The sequence below is a fragment of the Ciconia boyciana genome, chromosome 4 (assembly GCF_034638445.1).
Source record: "Ciconia boyciana chromosome 4, ASM3463844v1, whole genome shotgun sequence".
In the NCBI taxonomy this organism is placed as follows: Eukaryota; Metazoa; Chordata; class Aves; order Ciconiiformes; family Ciconiidae; genus Ciconia; species Ciconia boyciana.
Window position 1 is genome coordinate 82,687,488 of NC_132937.1, and position 23,088 is coordinate 82,710,575.

The 23,088-nt window shown below is 40.6% G+C and overlaps 1 protein-coding gene across 6 annotated transcripts in view; it reads right to left on the minus strand.

Moving 5' to 3' along the window:
• The window catches only part of CSNK1G3 (casein kinase 1 gamma 3), a 117,630-nt gene that overhangs the window by 11,512 nt on the left and 83,030 nt on the right, over positions 1–23,088 (minus strand). For 5 of the 6 annotated variants that reach the window (XM_072860397.1, XM_072860396.1, XM_072860400.1 and 2 more), the window contains one exon: positions 21,627–21,733. In XM_072860397.1, the coding sequence (XP_072716498.1) occupies positions 21,627–21,733 (107 nt within the window). Of the gene's footprint in view, positions 1–12,866; positions 15,209–21,626; positions 21,734–23,088 lie in introns of those variants that run through there. The other variant, XM_072860398.1, reaches the window with a different exon arrangement.

The window sequence follows — 23,088 nt, forward strand, 5'->3', positions numbered from 1 at the left end:
GGGAATACTCCCAGCTATGACATTCACTACTGCCCTCAGGTGCTAGGGGGATTTCCAGATGCTGGAGCTCCACTCAACCTAAGGTTTGGACAGCTATTTCAGTGCTTGGGAGGTCTGTCTGGGTAGAGATGTCAGCATAGGTAGGCTGTAGTGTTTCTGTTTGGGTTTCAGTCTCAGCCTTTCAGTTGCAGCAGGTGGAGACCATTTTCTGTCAGCAGGACACAGTCTCCTCATAGTTCTCTGAAAAAAATGGCCCACTTACTTACTTATAAAATGATGATTCTTTTGAAAGATGTCGGCCTTCTAAGTCTAATTCCCCAGAGACCTCAAACTTCTGGGTAGGCTTGCACAGCCAGCAATTACTTTGAGTGATGGGCAGGGCTGCAGGGCTGCAGCCTAAGCCTGCTGGTGAGGAGAGCAGGATCATCACCTGCTTCTGCCCCGATGAGTTCCTTGAGGCAGCAGAGTCAAATTCTCCTGTTCCTCCAGGATGGGACAAAAGAGCATCTTGTGATGCTGATCTAGCATTCATCAAGGAAGAAAAGCATTTCCAAGCATGCAGCAAGGACTACAGCACCAATAGAGTCCATCCCATTTCTTCAGAGAAGAGCTCTGGTGAAGCTGATGACTTTGCATCCCCCGCCTTTCCAAAGAAGCTCTGGAGAATTGTCCAAATCCACCCGTTTCAGTCCATTCAGTGGGCTGATGATGGCATCTGTGTTGTGATCGATGAAGAAGCCTTCCAAAAGGAAGTGCTGGCACAGAGAGGACCTCACAGAGTTTTTGAAACTGACAGCATGAAAAGCTTCCTTCATCAGCTCCACCTCTACAGATTCAAAGTGCAATGCGACTCCAAAACATCTGCCTTGCTTGATGAATTTCTAGCAGAAGCAGCAGCAGCACCTTCTGCTCACAGCAAGGTACATCACTTCCCCTGCACATGAACCGACTCTCAGAATGATTCCGGCCCGAGAGCTTCACCTTCCAGTAACATAAGCGTTGGCAATGGAGGAGAGCAGGAGGAGGGCAGGAAATGTTCTGAGATTCAGTTCTTTCTCGGGTCTTTTCTCAGGTGAGAACTCAAGGGTGGCCATTACTTAACAGAACCAGAGCAAAACCTTTTGGCCAGCCTAAGCTTTAGCTTTCAAATGCCCAGTAGCCCTTTTCACATTGGTCTTTTGCCACTACAAGGCTCAGATCTCCTATCTTGGTGTTTTCCCGTCTCCTGAGGCTGGCAACTGACTCTTCTTCTTCTTTTGCATGTTTTAGTTACTCTTCTGCCACAGCCCCAACTTCAAGAGAGATGATCCCCACCTGCTTGAGAGGTGCAAGCAAAGAGTTGGCTGCAAGAGGAGAGCAACAGCTGCATTTTCACCGGGCCTGGCTTGGAAGGAAAACCGCCCCACAAGAAGCCCAGACGTGCAGCCTGGGGGGGCAGCCGCTGCTGTCAAGCCTCACGACCCCTCCCTTTTACCAGCACAGCGCAGCCAGGCCCCGCCTGGCCTCCAGCAGGCTGCTTCTGCTGCACCTGCTCCTTCGCCGAGCCACGCCATACCTCCCATAAACAGCAGGACACCTTTCACACCAGGGCTGGGGCTTCCCACCTTTCCACCCCTGCAGCCAGGCACAGCAGCTCTGCAGGCCCCCAGGGCTGCCCTGCCTCCCTTCTGGCACCCATGGTTTCCCATGGTTGTCCGTGCTGGCAGCAGCCTCTGCTCTGGCCATGCCAGGGCCACCACACGCCCAAATCCCAGCCGCCCCTCACTGCCCAACTTGCACCTGCAGCCCAAACCCTGCCACTGCAGGTGACCGGCTCAGACCCTACTGCCCATGAGACTAGATCAAGTAGACACACTAGGTACCCAGCCAGCAGAATGTCAGACATCTGGGAATAAACTGTCTCAGTAAGAAACCCTTTCCAGTTGTCTGTCCTGTTTTTACAGCCAAATCCCAGACTGAGTTTATATTTCACCAGTCAAAGCAGGAGCAACTGATCCACAAAGAATTGCATGATTTCTTGTAACAATCAAGCTCAGATTCTAAGAAATCCCAGATCTTTCCTCTAATTTCAGAGCTTTCCAAGACTGCACAAAGTCATACAGAAGCAAACCAAGGTGGGAACATGAGTTCAAGTAAGGTTCAGAGGTAGAAACACAAAAAACCTACCCAACAAAATCATTACTGTTAAAAAGGCTAAGCCAGAGCTGGGGACATCATTTGTACTGAGACAGGTGTTGAAGACTTCTGGCCTTGTAATGTGGTCTTCTGCAGAGGACACACAGATTGTGCCTCCCTTCAGTTTTCTCAGCCCATGGCTCCAACGTGGGGTGCATGAACCCCAGGAATGAGCAAAAATATCCGCTAGGGTGTGGGAAGGAACTAGTAGAACTTCTATTTATATTTAGTTTTTATCCAAAAAGACCAAGAAAGAAATTAAGCTTTATTAACATTTAACATACAAATTGACACCGGTGTTCCCACTCACTTCGTGTGTCAGAGCATCCCGTGTCACACATGGTACTGAGGTCTGCTAGGAGAAGAGAGCGTGTCCACAGTACAGAGGGGTTCACAGGGGTGCCCTCCCTCATTTGCTCACTTTCAGTATATTGCCATATAGTAGAGTTCATGTGCTCCCACTTAAGTGGATTTACGGATTCTATGGTCTCATTTTAACTAAACTACCCTTCACAAAATGGACACGGACCTCAGAGAGCTTCCTGCAGAGAAACTGCAGATGGAAGATAATCCTGATAATGCAAGTGAACAAGAACACAGCAGAGCTGACACTTCCCTGTTCCTCATAGGAGGACCTTTAGCCAAAGTCAGGAGACAAATGAATTACTTTTGCTGAATCAATGGAATATGCTAAATAAAATGTTACTATTTAATCACACTATACCATTCAACATTTAGGTGTTGTAGGTTGCTTAATGATGTACTACACAATACTGATGCTCAACTTGGAGGCAGAATTAACAGACACAAATTCCCTATACTGGTCATGGACACACAGGGCTCATTTCAACTGGAACTTTTGGGTATTTCTGAGAAGACTATAAAAATTACCTTGTTTTTTCCAGAAAGGATATTTTTTGTAACTATTTTATAATGCATTATAGCACAATCAGGTTATAGAATATTATTTTTAAATTTAAGAAAATACATCTTTATTATAGGAACATATTCATTTTGTCCTGCATGTGAGAAACCATTTCAAGTTTAGCTTTGCCTCAGTAAATTTAGATTGTTTAATCCAGCTGTGATTTCAGTCCATGCAGGGAGGTTTATCAATCAAATTGGAGTAATTTATGTGTACTTAACTATCATCTAACTAATACTTTTGAGTTATAAAGAACTTTGCCTCCAATTCCTCTTGCTCACTGACAGAGGGCACTAACGCTGAAAACAAATCTATAGCAGGGATCCTCAGGGCAACCCTACATGGCTGAATGCACAGAGTACGTTCTCAGCTGATGAGACAAACTGATTTACCCCTCAAAGATAAATTCTAACTGAATTGGAAGTACAAGTTCAGAACCTACATATCCACAAAACCCAAAATACGGAGCTGGGGAAGACACGGGTGAACCTAAAATGACAATCTGGTGACGGAATGCTGGACAGACACAAGATTAGTGTCTGATTATTTCAATGCCTTTTTCTTAGCTTTCAAGTAATTCCTAAGAGCTCACTAGCAAACTGATATCCTCCTACTTCTGATTTCATCTGATCTAAGCAATGAATCCAGAGGTTCTGAAACAACTATCATGTGTTTACAAAATGACACATAACCATACCCTAGAAAGAGCACCTCTCAAAGCTGCCAAGTCAAGCACTCAAATGCTAAAGTTAACATTGATTACAATTTTTAATTTGCTTACCATATATAATAGATTTTTAATTATAAAGCCACCTACCAATCTCTATTTCATGCATCTGCTCCAAAGACAGAAAGTTATGCAATGCTGAAAAGGCACCTGCAGAATTCATGCCTCCCTAATTGTAGAAACCAGAATATGCAACATTTTGGGCCTTTTCCCAGTTAAGGAAGCTCTGTATAGATTCTAAGACCACATTTCACTGTGTTACCCAGAATATCTTTCCAGTAAGACATTTAAGCTACATTTAGCATCTCACAGATTTGCTCTCTACCTCAGTCTTACCCCCTACCTCCAGGAACAAGATTCATTCTTTTCTCAGACACAGGTTGTTTCCGTGGAAAGCTAATGGGAGTAAAGCATACCTTATATCACGTGCAAGTAGTGGTTTGTTATGGATCTCGACGCTTCCCATATTCTTCAGCTGAAGTATGAAAGTTCTCTCTCACACCTAAGTGATTGAGCACCACCTTTATTTTTAGAATTGTAGATGTTTCTTTATGGCACAGAAAACAAGTAGTCTGAGAAAAGAACCATGACCTGGTATACTACGTTTGGTATACTATGCAAGTGTCACGGAGGTGCACAAAGTCAAATTAGGCAGGCGATGAAATAAAAAATAAGACTCATTCTAATCAAAAGTGTTTTGGTACTCCAACGAACCTTTGTAAACCACAGGTTCAGGACACCAATGGAAATCAATACTACACAACGGACTTAAGAACTCCTGAGCTTTAGAACGATGACCCAAGATGTGCAATCACTCACCTATGAGATGAGGGCTCTCAACCCCGCAGAGTTTCCTTGGGCAGCATCCTGACCCAAGTGGAGAGTCCCCGACTGCAGACCCGCTGCTCCAAGGAGGGCCGACTCCATTTGCCCTCTGGCGGGGCGCCATTTATACCCCAGTCAAATCTGACCTGTGGTCATATATGACCATACCAGTTTCCTGTTGGCTGAGGGCTCCATCTGCCAGTGGCTGTGTACGTGACAACAGTCACAGTAAGGGAATAAGAGCGCAAAAAGTGAGGGTGCGAAAGTAAGGGCATGAAAAGAAGCAGTAGCCACTATGTTAAAGCCCCAGTCTCCATCAGGGCGGGTACACCTGCCACAGCAAGTCAGCATAAAGTATAGAAAATAGGATCAATGGGTTCATCACACCTACCGAAGCCAACAAGATGCATGACAACATTTTGTGAGAATTTAGATATCTGAAGCATTGAAAAATTCATGCTATTTTGTCTAAGTTCACCAGAACAATCTCTCTAGTCAATGCAAAAAAATTAACACTGAAGAAAACACTAAATTAATATATGAGAAAGTTAAGACCCATTTAGGAACCCATGTCCAAATTGTCAATTGTCTAAAACAAGTGTGGGTTTATACTGTGAACTAAAGATGACTGCATCAAAACCAGAATGAACATTTTGCAGCTATGCTGTCTCAAGCTCAGCTCCAGAAATGCAGCTGTTCATCTATGACTCTTCATGTCCAAGTAATGGCCACTCAGTACCAGCACTTCAAGCATTTGAAAAACAGTATAATAGTATGTTCTAGCATCTGAGTTCATACTGGCTGATCAATCTATCTAGTTATAGATAATCTCAAATATGACTAAGCAATTCCATGGTAATAACTCTTACATAGCCTTCTAGTTTCTCATCACTACACAAAGGTTTATGCAGTACCTCACGCATTCCTTTGGATCATCATCACTTCCTTCAAATATTGCAGCAATAGCTTATAATAGAACCATAGACTCATTTAGGTTGGAAAAGACCTTTAAGATCATCAAATCCAACCGTAAACCTAATACTGCCAAGTCCACCACTAAACCATGTCCCTAAGCGCCACATCCACAGGGCTTTTAAGTACCTCCAAGGATGGTGAATCAACCACTTCCCTGGGCAGCCTGTTCCAATGCTTGACCAACCTTTCAGTAAAGAAATTTTTCCCAATATCCAATCTAAACCTCCCCTGGTGCAACTTGAGGCCATTTCCTCTTGTCCTGTCACTTGTTACCTGGGAGAAGAGACCGACCCCCACCTCTCTACAACCTCCTTTCAGGTAATTGTAGAGAGCGATAAGGTCTCCCCTCAGCCTCCAATTCTGCAGGCTAAACAACCCAGTTCCTTCAGCCACTCCTCATCAGACTTGTGCTCCAGACCCTTCACCAGCTTCATTGCCCTTCTCTGGACACACTCCAGCACCTCAATGTCTCTCTTGTAGTGAGGGGCCCAACACTGAACACAGTATTCGAGGTGCAGCCTCACCAGTGCCAAGGACAGGGGGATGATCACTTCCCTGGTCCTGCTGGCCACACTATTTCTGATACAAGCCAAGATGCTATTGGCCTTCTTGGACACCTGGGCACACTGCTGGCTCATATTCAGGCAGCTGTCCACCAAGACCCCCAGGTCCTTTTCTGCCCGACAGCTTTCCAGCCACTCTTCCCCAAGCCTGTAGCATTGCATGGGGTTGCTGTGGCCCAAGTGCAGGACCTTGCACTTGGCCTTGTTGAACCCCATACAATTGGCCCCAGCCCATCGATCCAGCCTGTCCAGATCCCTCTGTAGAGCCTTCCTACCCTCAAGTAGATCAACACTCCTGCACAACTTGGTGTCGCCTGCAAACTTACTGAGGGTGCACTCGATCCCTTCGTCCAGACGATTGATAAAGACATTAAACAGAACTGGCCCCAGTACTGAACAGCACTTATGACCGGCCACCAGCTGGATTTAACTTTATTCACCACAACTCTTTGGGCCTGGCCATCCAGCCAGTTTTTTACCCAGCAAAGAGTATGCCCATCCAAGGCATGAGCAGCCAGTTTCTCCAGGAGAATGCTGTGGGAAACCATGTCAAAGGCTTTACTAAAGTCTAGGTAGACAACATCCACAGCCTTTCCCTTATCCACTAAGCAGGTCACCTTGTCACAGAAGAAGATCAAGTTAGTCAGGCAGGACCTGCCTTTCATAAACTCATGCTGACTGGGCTTGATCACCTTGTTGTCCTGTGCGTGCTGCGTGATGGCACTCAGGATGGTCTGCTCCATAACCTTCCCCAGCATTGAGGTCAGACTGACAGGCCTGTAGTTCCCCACACTCTCCTTCCGGCCCTTCTTGTAGATGGGCATCACATTTGCTAATCTCCAGTCAACTGGGACCTCCCCAGTTATCCAGGACTGCCGATAAAAGGATTGAAAGTAGCTTGGCGAGCCTTTCTGCCAGCTCCCTCAGTACTCTTGGGTGGATCCCACCCAGCCCCATAGACCTGTGTGTGTCTAAGTGGTGTAGCAGGTCGCTAACCATTTCTCCTTGGATTATGGGGGCTTCACTCTGCTCCCTCTCCCTTGTCTTCCAGCTCAGGGGGCCGGGTACCCAGACAACAACTGGTCTTACTGTTCAACACTGAGGCAAAGACAGCATTAAGTACCTCAGCCTTTTCCTCATCCTTTGTCATGATGTTTCCCCCATTGCATCCAAAAAAGGATGGAGATTCTCCTTAGCCCTCCTGTTCACGTATTTCCAGAAACATTTTTATTGTCTTTTACAGCAGTAGCCAGATTACGTTCTAGTTGGGCTTAGTCCCTTCTAATTTTCTCCCTGCATAACCTCATGATATCCTTGTAGTCCTCTTGAGTTGCCTGCCCCTTCTTCCAAAGGTTATAAACTCTCTTTATTTTCCTGAGTTCCAGCCAGAGCTCTCTGTTCAGCCAGGATGGTCTTCTTCCCTGCCGGCTCATCTTTCGGCACATGGGGACAGTGGGTTCCTGTGCCCTTAAGATTTCCTTCCTGAAGAATGTCCAGCCTTCCTGGACTCCCTTGCCCTTAAGGACTGCCTCCCAAGGGACTCTGTCAACCAGGCTCCTAAACAGGCCAAAGTCTGCCCTCCAGAAGTCCAAGGCAGCAGTTCTGCTGATGCCCCCTTCTTACTTCTCCAAGAATAAAAAACTCTATAATTTCATGATCGCTATGCCCAAGATGGCCTCCATCCATCATATCACCCACGAGTCCTCCTCTGTACACAAGAAACAGGTCCAGTGGGGCACCCAGAGCCAAATACCCTCGAAAGCAGATTCCCAGGGGACCTTACTAACTTGTTAATTGAGCAGCCTAAAGCCTGGTCTTCCAAAAATCCAGGGTAGAATCTCTGCTGAGAGTTTTTCTCATTTTGCCAAAGATTTTAAACTCAACCATTTCATGATCACTGTGGCCAAGACAGCCACCAATCATCACTTCACCCACAAGACCATCTCTATTTACAAACAACTGATCTAGGAGGGCACCTTTCCTGGTCAGCTCCCTTAGCACCTTTATCAAAAAGTAGTATTCAATGTGCTTCAGGACCTTGATGGGCTTGAAGGAGTGGGCCCAACAAGTTCAACATCCTGCACCTGGGTCGAGGCACTCCCCAGTATCAGTACAGACTGAGGGATGAAGGGACTGAGAGCAGAGAAGGAGAAAGACTGGTGGATGAAAAATTGGACATGAACTGACAACATGTGCTTGCAGCCCAGAAAGCCAATTGTATCCTGGGCTGCACAAAAAGAAGCGTGGGCAGCAGGTCGAGGGAGGGGATTCTCCTCCCTCTGCTCTCATGACACTCTTCCTGGTGTGCTGCATGTAGCTCTGAGGTCCCCAGTACAAGAAACACTTGGACCTGTTAGAGCAGGTCCAGAGGAGGGCCATGAAGATGACCAGAGGGCTGGAACACCTCTGCTATGAAGAAAGGCTGAGAGAGTTGGGGTTGTTCAGCCTGGAGAAGAGAAGGCTCTAGGGAGACCTTATTGTGACCTTTCAACACTTAAAGGGGGCTTATCAGAAAGATGGAGAGAGACTTTTTACCAAGGGCTGTAGTGACAGAACAAGGGACAACAGTTTTAAACTGAAAGAGGGTAGATTTAGATTGGATGTAAGGAAGACTTTTTTTTACGTGGGGGTAGTGAGGCACAGGAACAGGTTGCCCAGAGAAGTTGTGGATGCTCCATCTTTGGAAGTGTTCAACGTCAGGTTGGGCAGGGCTTTGAGCAACCTGATCTAGTGAAAGATTTCCATGCCTATGTCAGGGGGGTTGGACTAGATGTTCTTTAAAGGTCCCTTCCAACATAAAATATTCTGTGATTCTATGAACTTCCTAGACCTCTTTGTGTCTGCTGTATGACAGTCCCAGTCAACACTGGGGAAGTTGAAGTCGCCCATAAGGACAAGGGCAACTGATTTAAAGGGGGGGTTTATTCCTTATAGACTAATACGTTGGTGCTGTCATCCTGGCTGGGTGATCTATAGCAGACTCCTACAACAACATCTGCTTTACTAGCTTTTCCCCTAATCCTTACCCAGAGGCTCTCAACTGTGTCACCCCCAACTGCAAGCACTGTACAGTCCAATCCCTCCTTTGCACAGCGCTACCCCTCCGCCTCGCCTGCCCTGCCTGTCTCTCCTGAGGAGCCTATAACCGTCCATCACAGCACTCCAGTCACAGGACTCTTCCCACTTGGGCCAACATTGTCATAGCTCTGGGACTGAGCCAAAGCTTCCAGTTCCTCTTGTTTATTCCTCATACTGCGGGCATTAGTGTACCAACATTTGAAATGTGCACCACTGTATTTGGTACATTGTGGAGCAGAGTGAAAGCCCTCGCTAGCACACCGTCACTCAAACCTCCTCAGGCTGTCCCAGAGCTTATCACTAGTAACCCTGTCCTGCCTTGCACCTCTGCAGAGTCACCTTCCCAAGCATCGGCCATGGCCTGGGCTTCTGCAGGAGAGGGCAGCCAGCACCTCTGGCACATGGAGGGCTGCTACACTTCAGTGCAATGCTTCAAGCAACAGACCACATGCCACTTCATGCTGTGGACCCAGCTGAGACCTTGGTCCTTGGAAAGAAAAGCTGCCCTGAGAAGGCAGGCCAGCCCCTTTGCCGACTGCCACCTTGCGCCAAGCTGCAAAGATGGGGTCAGACTTGTGTTCGTGGGAGCTCCCACTTGTCCCCATTGCACAAACACCATCTTGAGACAGCCTCCAACCATCATGTCACCTACAAGTCCCTCTCTGTTCACAAACAACAGGTCCAGCAGGACACCTTCCCTAGCTGGCTCACTCACCAACCGTGTCAGGAAGTTATCTTCCACACACTCCAGGAACCTCCTACACTGTTTCCTCTCTGCTGTACTGTATTTCCAGCAGATATCTGGTAAGTTGAAGTCCCCCATGAGAACAAGGGCTAGCCATTGTGAGACTTCTCCCAGCTGCTTATAGAATATTTCATTTGCCTCTTCATCCTGGTTGGGTTGTCTATAGCAGACTCCCACCATGATATCTGCCTTGTTGGCCTTCCCCCTGATTCCTACCCCTAAACACTCAACCCTATCATCACCATCGTCAAGCTAGACAATCAAAGCATTCCCAACGTAAAGGGCTACCACTCCTTCCTTGCCTATCCCTTCTGAAGAGTTTATAGCCATCCATTGCAGCACTTATATTCAATGTTCTTGAACGCTCCTGAAAGATCTAGAAAGCTCAGCCCTCTATTCACTAATAAGATATAAACCTGTATTTTCAGCACTATATTTTCAGTTCAATGTCACAAACGGAAGGTGATTTTCTGAAGCCTGGAATAAAAAGTAGTTAGAGCATAGTCCAGGATTTGCAAATCCTCAATCGACTCTTAAATTCTCAAGCTTTTTCAGGAGAAAGTGAAGGTAGTTTAGGGATAAACATAAAAAATGGTCAGGTACAGTGATCACAACTCACTGGATCCTTGCTTCCTCATTGCACTGGCTTTGGCTGGGATGGAATTAATTTTCTTTATAGTAGCTAGTATGGGGCTATGTTTTGGATTTGTGCTGAAAACAGCATTGATAACACACTGATGTTTTAGTTGTTGCTAAGTAATGTTTGCACTAGCCAAGGACTTTTCATCTTCCCATGCTCTGCCAGGTGCAGAAGAAGCTGGGAGGGGACACAGCCAAGACAGTTGACCCAAACTGACCAAAGGGCTATTCCATACCATGTAACACTGTGCTCAGTATATAAAGCTGGGGAAGAAGAAGGAAGGGGGGGACATTTGGAGTGGTAGCGTTTGTCTTCCCAAGGAACTGTTAGGCGTGATGGAGCCCTGCTTTCCTGGAGATGGCTGAACACCTGCCTGCCCATGGGAAGGAGTGAATGAATTCCTTGCTTTGCTTTGCTTGTGTGCGCGGCTTTTGCTTTCCCTATTAAACTGCCTTTATCTCAGCCCACGAGTTTTCTCACTTTTACCTTTCTGATTCTCTCCCCCATCCCACCGGTGGGGGAGTGAGCAAGCGGCTGTGTGGGGCTTAGTTGCCAGCTGGGGCTAAACCACGACACTTATCATTCACTCCGTCCATCAAGTGCTTTAAGTTTTCATGAAATTGTGAGTATTCGATTATCACCAAAGGCCATGTATCAATGACTTCATTGTTCCAGGGAATAGAAAACCTCAGGGCACTGAGGTAGAGATCTGCAGTGTACAAAACACCTTTCTAAAAATTAGATACTAGTCTCTGCCACAAACATCACAGTAGCCTAACCACTCAAAACTTGCCAAAGCAGTTTCTTGGTGTTCCATATTTTTGGTTGTCCATTTCAAAACCTAAGGGTTAGCTAAACACTCAGGGCTAGCTGAATACTCAAGTGCTCTTCAGTACACAAGAAAATGGAATGGAAGTGTAGTCTGAAAAATAACTTGCATCTCAAACTAGTCAATGAAGTTGGTGGGTTGGTTTCGTCTTTTTTTTTTTAACAGATTAGTAGCTAGATTCAATAGCCTTTAATGACACCAGGATAATATTTCAGACGCAAGCTGTGTGAATACATAAATATCTTAAATACCCCATATTACAGTATATGTCACCACAGTAAGCCTCCCAAATATTCAGTAAAGCTGTATTTTGAGTAAGGTTCAAATAGATGTGGTAATAAGATATGGAGCAGCCTATCTTACAAAAAAAAAAAAAAAAAAATTGAGCATCTGAGAACTGAATACATCCTTAAAACTATACTACCTCAGTTACTATCACTCACCCTGAAAACTTAGAGGAAGATAATATCAGAAAATATACTATTTATTTTGATGAGACAATCATTGAAGCTGTACAGTGGCTTAATTCTGACATAACCAATTCTGCAATCTTCATGTTTGAAATATCCTTCAAAAAAGCTACTAAAAGCTCCGAAAAAGCTACTAAAAATACATGGGGGTGTATTTTTAAGCACTCAGGTGTTAAAATTCCAAGTCTCAAAAAGAAGTTCCAAGGAAAACTTTAGTTTTAATAAAAAGAGAACATGAACTTGAAAAAAATTTTTACTTGCAATCATTCTGTAGATCTGTAAGAGCACAAGCAAATGAAAACATCTGCTTAAGACGCAAAGTGCTAGAAATCTCGACGCAAAGTGCTAGAAATCTCAACTAGAAGTCTAGCAACCAATTTTGCCTATTTACATTGTTCTCAAGTAAATATGCTCTTTTTTGTATCATATCAAATGCTCTACAGCTAGGAACAATCACCTCTACCGAACAAAAGGCTGTAATTGAAGAACCAACTATAAGTCTTCCTTTTCTAGATACCGACCTTGCAAAATTAAAGAAATTTATTGGATCTGTCACAATATCTGTAATGGCTTTTATTCTAGGTGGCACAGACAGCATAGACTTTAATCCACGGAGACCTTGAGCTGATTTCCTAGTTAAACATGTGCATTGAAGTCTCTTCACTCTGTTGTTATCATTAGGTGTACTAAAGCATGTAACAGTAACACTTGTTAACTAAGCAAACATAACTATAACTGCAATGTTGAGGTAGCATTTTGAGTAACAGGCTTTCACATTCCTTGCCGTCCAAAAAGATTAGAACTGTTCAGCAATTCTTAAAATAACAGCTTCCATTATTTCATCCAAGACTGTAGGAAAGGGCAAAAAAGGCTAGTTTTAAAAAACTATCTTTATTTTTTTGTCTTACATTTAAACAGGGATGTATTTCAGTTCTAGACATCCAGCCAATGTTGACTTCATTAGTTTAGACAGGAAAAAAAAGGATATAAATGCAAATCATATTGGCATAATCTGAACGTACCTGCATTAGTACTGACCGCTTTGTTTTACTAGAAGAAAACATTTTCTAGCATTAAAATTAAGCACTTAAAAAAATATTGCTGAAAAGCAAGTGCCTAGATACTGGTCATTTCAGCAAATAAACAGCTTTTATATATTCAAATATTTTCAGTCCATAATATACACACTTTCTTGTTATGTTTGTGGAGTTCAGATCATACAAACACTGTACAGGTCAAAAACCTCTGAGAATAAAACTAACCAGGTGTGTGAGAAATACACATACCACATCTACTTACAAATTTACGAAGCAACGAATTTGGTCAAGTACTACAAACAAGGATGTGTTTCCATATGAGAACGGTCAAGTAACCTCCTACCTTTTCAGCTCAAATGAAAACAAAGAAATAACTTCATGAGTTTGAGATCATCAGTAACACAAACTGGTGGAGTGGAAACTTACAGCCTATTATACAATATGTTTTTGTAGGCCAAGTTCAGGTTTTTTAAAACAAAAACTTAAGATCATGAACAGTAATAATGACAAAGACCGAAGTATACATATGAGCACATAATCCAAACAATAAAATACACTTTTGGCTGTCAAGGAAAAATAAATTACAGAATACAATTAAAATTCTTGTAAATGCAATAATGAATTCAAAGGTGTGCATTTATTTTAATACACATTTTAAATGCTACCACAAAACAGATTAAAAATAAATAAGTATGCCTAAAGGCATGTGTGGATAGAAAAAAATGCTAATTAGCTCTAGAAGAATTATAAAAACTGGAGATAATCTGAGTTTTGGTCAACAAATCTGTCTACTCACTTCCATCTCTCACACCCCTTCTTCAATAACAGGCAGCTATACATGACAAAAGCACAATTCTGTCATTACAGCTTTAAAAAAAGCATATAGCTTTCTGAAGAAGAAAATATAAAATGGGCTGCCTTGCCTACAGAACTGCTGGTTTGTCCATATTGCAGGCAATTCATTGGACTGGGGGGGAAGTACCCGACACATCCTTGCCATCCTACTATAGTAGTGACGTTACACTGAAAGACAAGAAATTTCCACAAAAAAAAACCCAGGAAATTTTGGGTGCTATGGGCTAGTATGCAGAGAAGGGAGAAGTCTAACTCACTTCCATTGCATTTGTTTTCTAAATTAAAGAGTAAAATAATTTACAAACAGATCTCTAACATTACATGGCACATCCATATTTTCAAGTTAAAGATGTTGTCAGTCATAAGTTACCTTAGTGAACATATAGGCTTTAATACTTATTCCACTTTAACGAGATTCACATTTATTTCTTCTTTTATAATTCCTCTGTAGATCCTCTTTTGAAGGTATTTCAACCTTACTAACATTACTGGAAGCACAACTTAAATTATACAAACTTCTGTATTCTTTGTATAAACACTCTGTCATTTCTACTGTACTGCAACTCCATTGTAGGCATAACAAAAGCAGGTTTTCAAACCCAGAGGCTACTAGACATACTTTCTGTTCATTAGTATCGCCAGCATTTAGACAACTGTCAACAGTTAAATCAGCCTCCTCATTATCTCTAGACAGTGACTGTACCACAATATCACCAACAGGGTTTAACGCTGATACAATTTGACTACAGTATCACCAGTAATACTGGAAGAAAAGAAAAAAAAAAACCAAGGCAGGTGTCAGAAAAGAAAAGAAATCTTAAGATTTTATTATTTTTCTATATGGTCGTGCATCTGTATTTTTCTTCTGGATTCTTGAAGAAAACAGCTTTTGATACACTGCTATGAACTCAAGTAACAGATTTATGACATCTGTCTTCAGCTAAGCCACTGCTAGTATTTCCTAGGACAGGACAAATACTTTTCAAGTTTAGTTTTGCTGAAGATACTGTTCATTTGTACCATTTCATTGGTCCATTTGTTGATGGTCAAAGAAGCACTCGTATTTGACAAAACCTTAAAGCTTTCAGAATAGATGAATTAAAAAAACAAAAGATGGATGCAGGAGAACCAAATCAAAGCACACAGGCATGACATTGTTTTTAAGGGAGTCCTTGGAAAACATGTGGTCATTATGGAGGGGGTTTTGTGGTGGTGGTTTTTTGTTTGTTTTTTTGTTTGTTTGTTTTTTTAAGATCACAAGACAGCAGTTGAACAAATAAGCAATTTCCCATGTTCTGCTTGGTTCTAGTCATTTGTGGCGCTGAATGGTTTTCCTTTTCCTCCGCTTGAAAAAACAGCAGCACCTGCAGGTGTGACATGAATTACATACGATATAAACAGAAACCACAAAACTAAACTCTGTTTACTGTATTTGTTTCACTTGAAGCATGTAGTTCAGGTATAGCCAGCACCACAAGGAACACATTAAGCTCTATTGCAGGTGATTGATTTATTAGTGAAAGAAACTGAAGTAGAGATATTTTTGACACATTTCACCTTTTTTTTGAAAAAAGTATCTAATAAAAAAGCTATAATAAAAATAGCTATTAAGTTTAGAGTATTGTGTGTGGTTATCAAAAGCATGGGCATTATAGGCTGAGTTAAAAATGTATTTGTAAGAATAAGGAATGTTCCATTACCTGAGTACTCTTTCACATTAACTGGTAATATGCCAAATGCAAGCTTGAGCTTAAAACTGTGTCACCTGAACTGTGCACTTCAGACACTACTGTTGCTAATAGAAGAAAACAATTTGAGCTTTCTTTGTCAACCAGAACTCGGAAAAACCTTCCCCAAGGCTACTCCCCAAAATATTTTAGAATAAAATGTTCATGAACAATATAATTAATGTTCTGATTCAGTGCTGTGATGCTATTAATACAGTGAAAAATCACAGCTTTAAGTATATTGAAGTATACTGACATTCCTTCTTCTGCTTTAATTGCATACTACATGAAGGAAACTAAAATTGACAAATAACTGCAAATTTCACTGAGCAAATAGAGACAATCTGAAAGTAACTTAAAAAACACTACAAAAGGAAAAAGAATTGGAGGGAGTCAGAGATAGATAATACAGAGGAGGACTGCAGAAGTCCAGGAAGTATTTTTGAAAATAAACTAAAGAGGAAAGCAACAAATACACAAAGAAAACTTTTTCGTTTACATGTAATGTTAGCCTTATTTTAAATAACTCCCAGCTCCTGACAACCACCTTTAAAATTAAAGCTTCCACCTAGTAAAGTATTCACAATTTGCAATCAAAAGTGAACATGTAAGCTGTCTACCTTAACAGCCCCATGGAGTTCTGCAGTTTGGTTATTGAATTCTCACTTGCAGTGCTATATACTCAAGAGTCTTTCTTAAACTATGAAGTACAACAGAAGTGAAAATACAAATATACTGCATCAATAGCCTATCAGTAAGTCCTTAAGTTCACCAAGCATTTTATGTCACTAAAATTCAAAAGGAATCCTGATTATTTAATTTAGAATATGGGAAATGGGAAAAGCATTTGAAAACCAGGGAGAATAAGGATCTAAAAATAAGGTTCTACAAGGGGTAAGAACAACATCCAAAGTAAGGGGAGACAGAAGTTACCTTCTCAAAATATCCAAGGGCACCCTGTTGCTCAGTCACTGAAAAAGTAGCAGTGGGCAGAGGCAGACTAGAGCTGCTCTGAGAGTTACATAACTTTCAGTAGAAAAAAAAAAAAATTGGTTATTGATGGAGAGGAAGCCCAAACTTAAAATTCAATAGGGGAAACTACACAGATAAATATTTTTACAGCTAGCAGAAATATGATACTATATTAACTTTAAAGTACTTCTAAAAGAGACATGTTTTTGACAGCTAGTAGCCACCAACTGCAACTGAAATTCCCCCATAACTACTAACTGTTTTTCTTAGCATCTGTCTACAACCCCTAACATCCATTATCACTTAAGCTTTGAATTTATATGCAGATGTATGGAGTCCAATTTAGTTTAATGCTTCTTTCACCCCAATCTTTTCCCAAGTATTTTATATATGTATATTCAACAAACATCATATCAAAACAAAGCATTTTACAGTGGTCCCTCCCTTTCAACATGAATTCGTCTATGAACTTATAAATGAGGAAATCCTACCCTGGACTGTGATGGTAAATCACTTTTGTACCTGTTTCAGACTAGCAGGCCTCTAAGAAAGTTTACCAAAAAATTTTGTCTCGATTAATAATTTTAGTATATACAGAACACAGGTTGCATAAGTAACTGTAGGAAGATGGAAGTATGGCAGACAGTTAATTTCTATTCTAGAAAACAATCTAGAATTGTAACTCTTCGCTGTTTAACTACGTTTTGCTTATATGGAGTATGTCTCAAGGAACAGCAGATCACACTTCTTAAATGTTTAGGACTGCTTGGATCTTCTGTGTAATTCCAGGACACTTTAGGTTTTCGTGCTTTCCTTCCCAGAAAATTTTAACTCATCCTTGCTGCAAATCTCATACTGTCCTTTATTCCTTCTCCATTACCTATTTAGTTTGCTGCTTCTCTGTCAACCACAGAAGAAGGGCATCATGCAATGGGGAATTCAAGAGTTCCATCTTTAACCAACATAAATCATTGCTTTTTTAATCTCCTGGTCTTCTGGAGTTTGCATAATACTATTATAAAGAGTATAATTTCTATTAACAGCTTTTTTAAAAAAAAATTGTAAGAACTATTCAACTGTATTCTAGTTCAGGAAATTTCATTAAATGCTGAAGACTGTTATTTGTTGTGGAAAAATAAATTCCTTATTAATATATATCTAAAAAGTATTAAAGGAATGCAAATTCCATAGAGCATTGTAAACCACAGGACTGGCTTGGAAACTTACTGAAATGCATATTTATCAGCCTGGAAGTGCTAGTCCTGTCAAACCTTCCAGGGCCAAATAAATGTAATTTTAAAATATATGCACATTTACATGGAAATAAGACAGGTCCGACTACGGTGCCTGATAATGAATTTTATGAAAGAAATGTAACCCTGAAATTAGAGATCGATAGTGCATGATCTCTTGAAGAGTATCATTTATAATAGAAATGCAGACATGTTCTTAAGCATACTGTCACTAGAGGGTGTCATTATCACTTTTATATATATATATTACATTGCTTGAAGCCATATTTAAAGCTACAGATAGAGGCATTATTAATGAGTATTAAACCACTAATTTATCATATTATTCAATACTCATGCAAAATGCATAAGAATAGATATGCTTTGAAAATTTTTAATTCTAGGAAAGGAATGTTTTTTCTTTTTAAAGAAAGCATTTAATGACTGCTAACCTCTTTCTCTGTAGGGTACCAAACATTTCTATAGCAGGCAGTATATACTGATTTATGAAACTCTAGAAACAACTTACTTTTCCTGTACAATCTAAAGTGACCTTTGAGATATTATCTAAGGTAGCAATCTCAGTATTATGGTTACAAACATTTCTTGTCCTACCTTAAAACATTATCATACCTTTTTTCTGTTAAATACCCTTCCCTCTACCACTTGAGCAGTCCCTGGGCACAACATGCTAAAGCAACTTCAGTTCTCATTTGTGTTTAGATAGCTGTGTTTTTGTATTTGTCATCTAGCATGTGGCAACACTTTACTGCAGGATTATTAACAAGTGTTTAAAGTGGCAAAAAGAATGCAAGATGCAAAAAGGTCAGATCATATAATCTCTTCGTGTTTGCCCTTCTCTGTCCTCCTATGGCAGACCCTTTCGGTTATCCAAATTACACAGGCTTCACAGAAGCAACTGTTCTGATGGTTAGCAAAGGGTTAAGGAAAGAAAGGCTAATTGCTCAGTGATAACTGGAAGACCATCTGTAGAAGATAGGATCTACAAGTGCCAGGGCAGAACAGTGATCAGGTTAGCTTTCTCCCTGCTTTACAACTACAATAATAACAACTGAAATAGGGCTGAAAGCACTTTTCTAAAAAACCAAACAAACAAAAAACCAAAACAAACAAACAAAAACCCACCAAAAAAAACAAAACCCAACACCCACTGCTAAGTCATGCTTGCTGCACAGCAACACCTGAGGAGCATGAAGATGACAAGGCATAAGATTTAGAGTATATACTGCATCTGAGTACATAAACATGTATCAAACAACGGAAATGTTGGATGAATGTCCCAAAACAATAAAAAGCTTACTGAAAAATATCCTTATCCTTTCTGATTTACAGCATCCCACCAAAATGCTAACAGAAGATCTAATATTCAGCTACACGATATTTGTGTTAATAGTTAAAATCACAAATGGTAGGGCACCCTTTCTTCAATCTTTTAAACCAAGATATAGTCACTCTAAGCTTCTAAAACTATGAAAACATCTAGAACAAAGAATGAAGCGTTTCAAAAAAATATTCAAGTTTGTCTCCTCAGAGTATGAGGAAATGTTACAAACAGAAGATATCAGCAAGAGAGGTTAACTTTGTTCCTATTTTCAGATGGAGAAAGGATGATGAAAGAGGCAAAGTGAGAGTCTTTTGATAAAACAATGGCTCCTTAAAACCAAAAATGTCTATATCACAGACATGAAAGATACTGATACTTGCATTTCTTTACACTCTTCACCAGCGTAAAATCTATAAATGGCTATTTAAACATCTCACAATACCTTTTGATATTAAGCTTGTAACTACCATGTTAAAATGTAAAATTACCTAAACCTTCTAAAGTATTGTTACTGCTAAAAGATGTATATCTCTACGTTAAAGTCTGATAGCAATGCTGGGGAGGGGGTGGGTGGGTGTGTGGGTGTGTGTGTTGCTTTAACTACTGCCAAAATACAAAACAACTTCTATCCCCAAAAGAATAGTGAATGAGGAAACCGCAGTTTACACTGCTGGAAAACTAATTTGTGTGTTTCATATTGAAAAAGAAGATTAATCTAAAGAGTAGGATATTGAGACTAGATATTTTGTCTGTAACAAAACCCGTAAAGACTAGGCCAAAAAGGTCAAGGATAGCATATTTGTCCATCAATTATTCATATCAGAGGAAATTAACTTCTACACTTCTAAAGCAGCTGCAGCATCTTTGATTCTGAGAATTCTCTTACTTTCTGTAGATAACTAAGCATAGGTTTAATTGTGCTAAGCACTACTCAAAACTTTCGAAATTTAATCTTTTCCTGTGTATACATAAACTGGGCATAAGGAAGGTTATCACTGCACTTATCCAAAGGGAGGGGACAGGGAATTTCTCTATGTGCAGCCTATCAACCTCCTTGCTCTTTGGGGTCTTCTTTTTTGTTTTAAAATATATATAAGAAAACTGAATTCTTGCCAGAAAAATAATAATACAGTACCTTGCCATCTGCAAAGATAGCAGATAAAGAACTGGTCTTCTCAGTGCTTACAGAAAGCTGGTGCACAAGTCTGGCACAACAGACACTGGCATTCACAATTTTTAACTACACATGCACATAAATCTTACATACCAAAACCAGAACCTGCAGAACAATCACTTCAAGAAAAATTTGTACTTTGAGAAATTTCCCCTTATCTAAAATTTAGGAAAATGGGCCCTACAAAACTTACTGCTATTAAGAAATGCTTACTGGATTTTTCTGCTATTAACGTATCCTTCATACTTGAGTGCCTCTTTTTTATGATAAACTAGATCCATACCCTTGTAAAATCCTATTCCAGGCATAATTATAAAAGAAAACATGTTGAAAGTTATACTGCCTTTAGCTATCAAGAATATTTTTCTGTACTATTTTGCAAGTCTGACTTTACTACTCAAATATATACACATTAGTTGTCCATCCCATCTTAACAGACCTTAATATTTTCCCCTTTCATTACACTGTAGCTTTAAGGAACCCTGAAGTTATGTTTTAGTTATTAGTTAGCAGGTTGTCAAAGACTAATACTCTGGTAAATACTATGTTTACAGAGGTAACAGGCAAAGTTCAAACATTTGCTAGTATTATTACTTGTTCATGTAAGTGAGCTATTTTCTAGATGTTAAAATACTAGCTGAATGCTACGTCTGAAAATAATGTTTTCCCCTCTAAAACAGGACAGCAAATAAGAAAAAATATTCTACTACCCACTAAAAAGGATTAAATAAAGTACACCACAGACTACACAACTTAAAGGCAAGCAAGAATTGAAGCAGGCAAAATAGCTCCTGAAGGTGGCTGTTTGTAGAAAAGGTTAATTGTTTCACAATATTAAAACATGTTTTGTGATTTCCAAATGGACTTGTTATTTTAAAGTTCTCTGAAATTAGTTTTAAACCAAATAACAAGAACAAAGCCCCTGGGGCTATTTCAGCCTGCCTGTGCTGTAGAACTCACCACATGTTTAACACTTTCTGGCAGCTATACATAAAGAGAGTAAGGGAAAAAAGACAATCAGAATATCACACGGAGGAAGAATTTTAGGTCAGAACACTATCTTAAAATAAATATTTCAAAATTAGTTGAAATATCAAAAATGCATGCACTTCTCTAGTATAGAGATGTGTTATCGAGGCTTTAGTCTAAAAAGCACAAGCTATAGAAAGTCTATTATTTAAATATTTGAAGCAAAAATTAAGTATAGCACTATAGTTTTGCCCCTCATCAGTGGCTATTCAGTTTAGCCAATATTTTTTGAATAACTATGCAAGAAAAATTTTGAAGTAGCTGAGCACACAAGATGCAAAGAATATAAAAACATGGACATACTTAGTTTCATCCATTACTTCTACTTCTGTAGGAGCTGTGATGGGTGCATTTGAACGGCCTGCAGTTGGGTCATCTGTGTTCAGTTCTCCATTTGTTGAGCTTACTACCTGAAATCACCAGAAATACCTGAAATTATGCTAGTGCCAGACATACATTTGTCAATTCCTAAAGTTACAATACATCTTCAAAAATCAGTAATTTTTGTTAATTCCATAATTACTCTTATTCCAATAGTAGTATCTCTTCTGGGTTTTATTCCTGCATCCCCGTGCTCCTGCCATTTTTCTTTCATATCTACTAGTGGAACTGACATCTACATGACAGACTCAAAGTGAGTGGACAAAGCAAAGCAATTCTGTTGATCAGGTTTGCTGATCTCCCTCATGTCTCTTCAGAGCCTTAAGGGAAAGTACTAACCCCTTTCCTGATATCATTCAGTCAGTCTTACCCTATCTCTGCTTCTTTAGTGTATTTAAGCTCCTTAGTTTCCTCTTTTGTGTGGCCTGATTCAGCTGTATCTCAAAGAGTACTCACCAGAAGAGGGGAAAACTAAGACATTCTCTAGACCCAAGAGTGTAGGTACTGTTTGGTTTTCATTCTTAGAGCACAAGAACACTTATTGCCGTCAAAAAAACAAATAAACAAAAAAATTAGCTTAATCTTCATTCCCATTAATTTACTCTCAAATTCCTTTGTAAATTCTCGAGCCACCAGGACAGCTCTGGTTCTCTGGCAATGTTTGTTTTGACTTTAAACCAAATGGAACCCAATATTCTCTCTCTCAGTTCCTGCCAGCTTGCCTGCATGACAAATGGAGCTATTCCAGAGGCCTCTCCCTCATTCATCTCACAAAATCTGCCAGGAAGATGGTTAACTGGATATAGACAAGTGCATATCTGGTCAGGGCAGCTGACAGTGCTAACTGGCCCATTAAAGTATCAAGAGGTCTACTAGCTCCAAAGTAGCAGCAAATGCTTGGCCAAGTAACATTGCACAAAAATATTGTTCTGGCCAAATAATATAAGAGCCTGCAGAAAACATCTGTAAAACATGATCAGCTACAGGAAAGTGGACCTATAGTAGTTCATAATTCAAGATTCTTACCAGCTGTTGCCTGAAGGTCAGAGATTAAAGTAGAAGAAAGCAGAGGGAAGGAAAGTCATCATCATAATGTTACTGTACCCCTCACCCTTCCAAGCTTTCCTCTTAATGTAGCAGTTATGTCTCATCTATTTATAACCAGAGCTAATAGCCTTGCCTATTGAGGTTTGCTTTGTGGTTCCTGTTGTAACTAAGTACAGAGCTTCAGAAGTTTGCTGAACTTAAGCCATTTTCCATGCCATACGCCTACATCAGTCTGACATTTCTTTTTCGAGTTTCACTAAAATAGGAACCACTGCCAAAAAAACCCTGCAGCCCAACAGCAAAAGGAAAGTAAAGGTGTCTGAGATTACAAGAATCT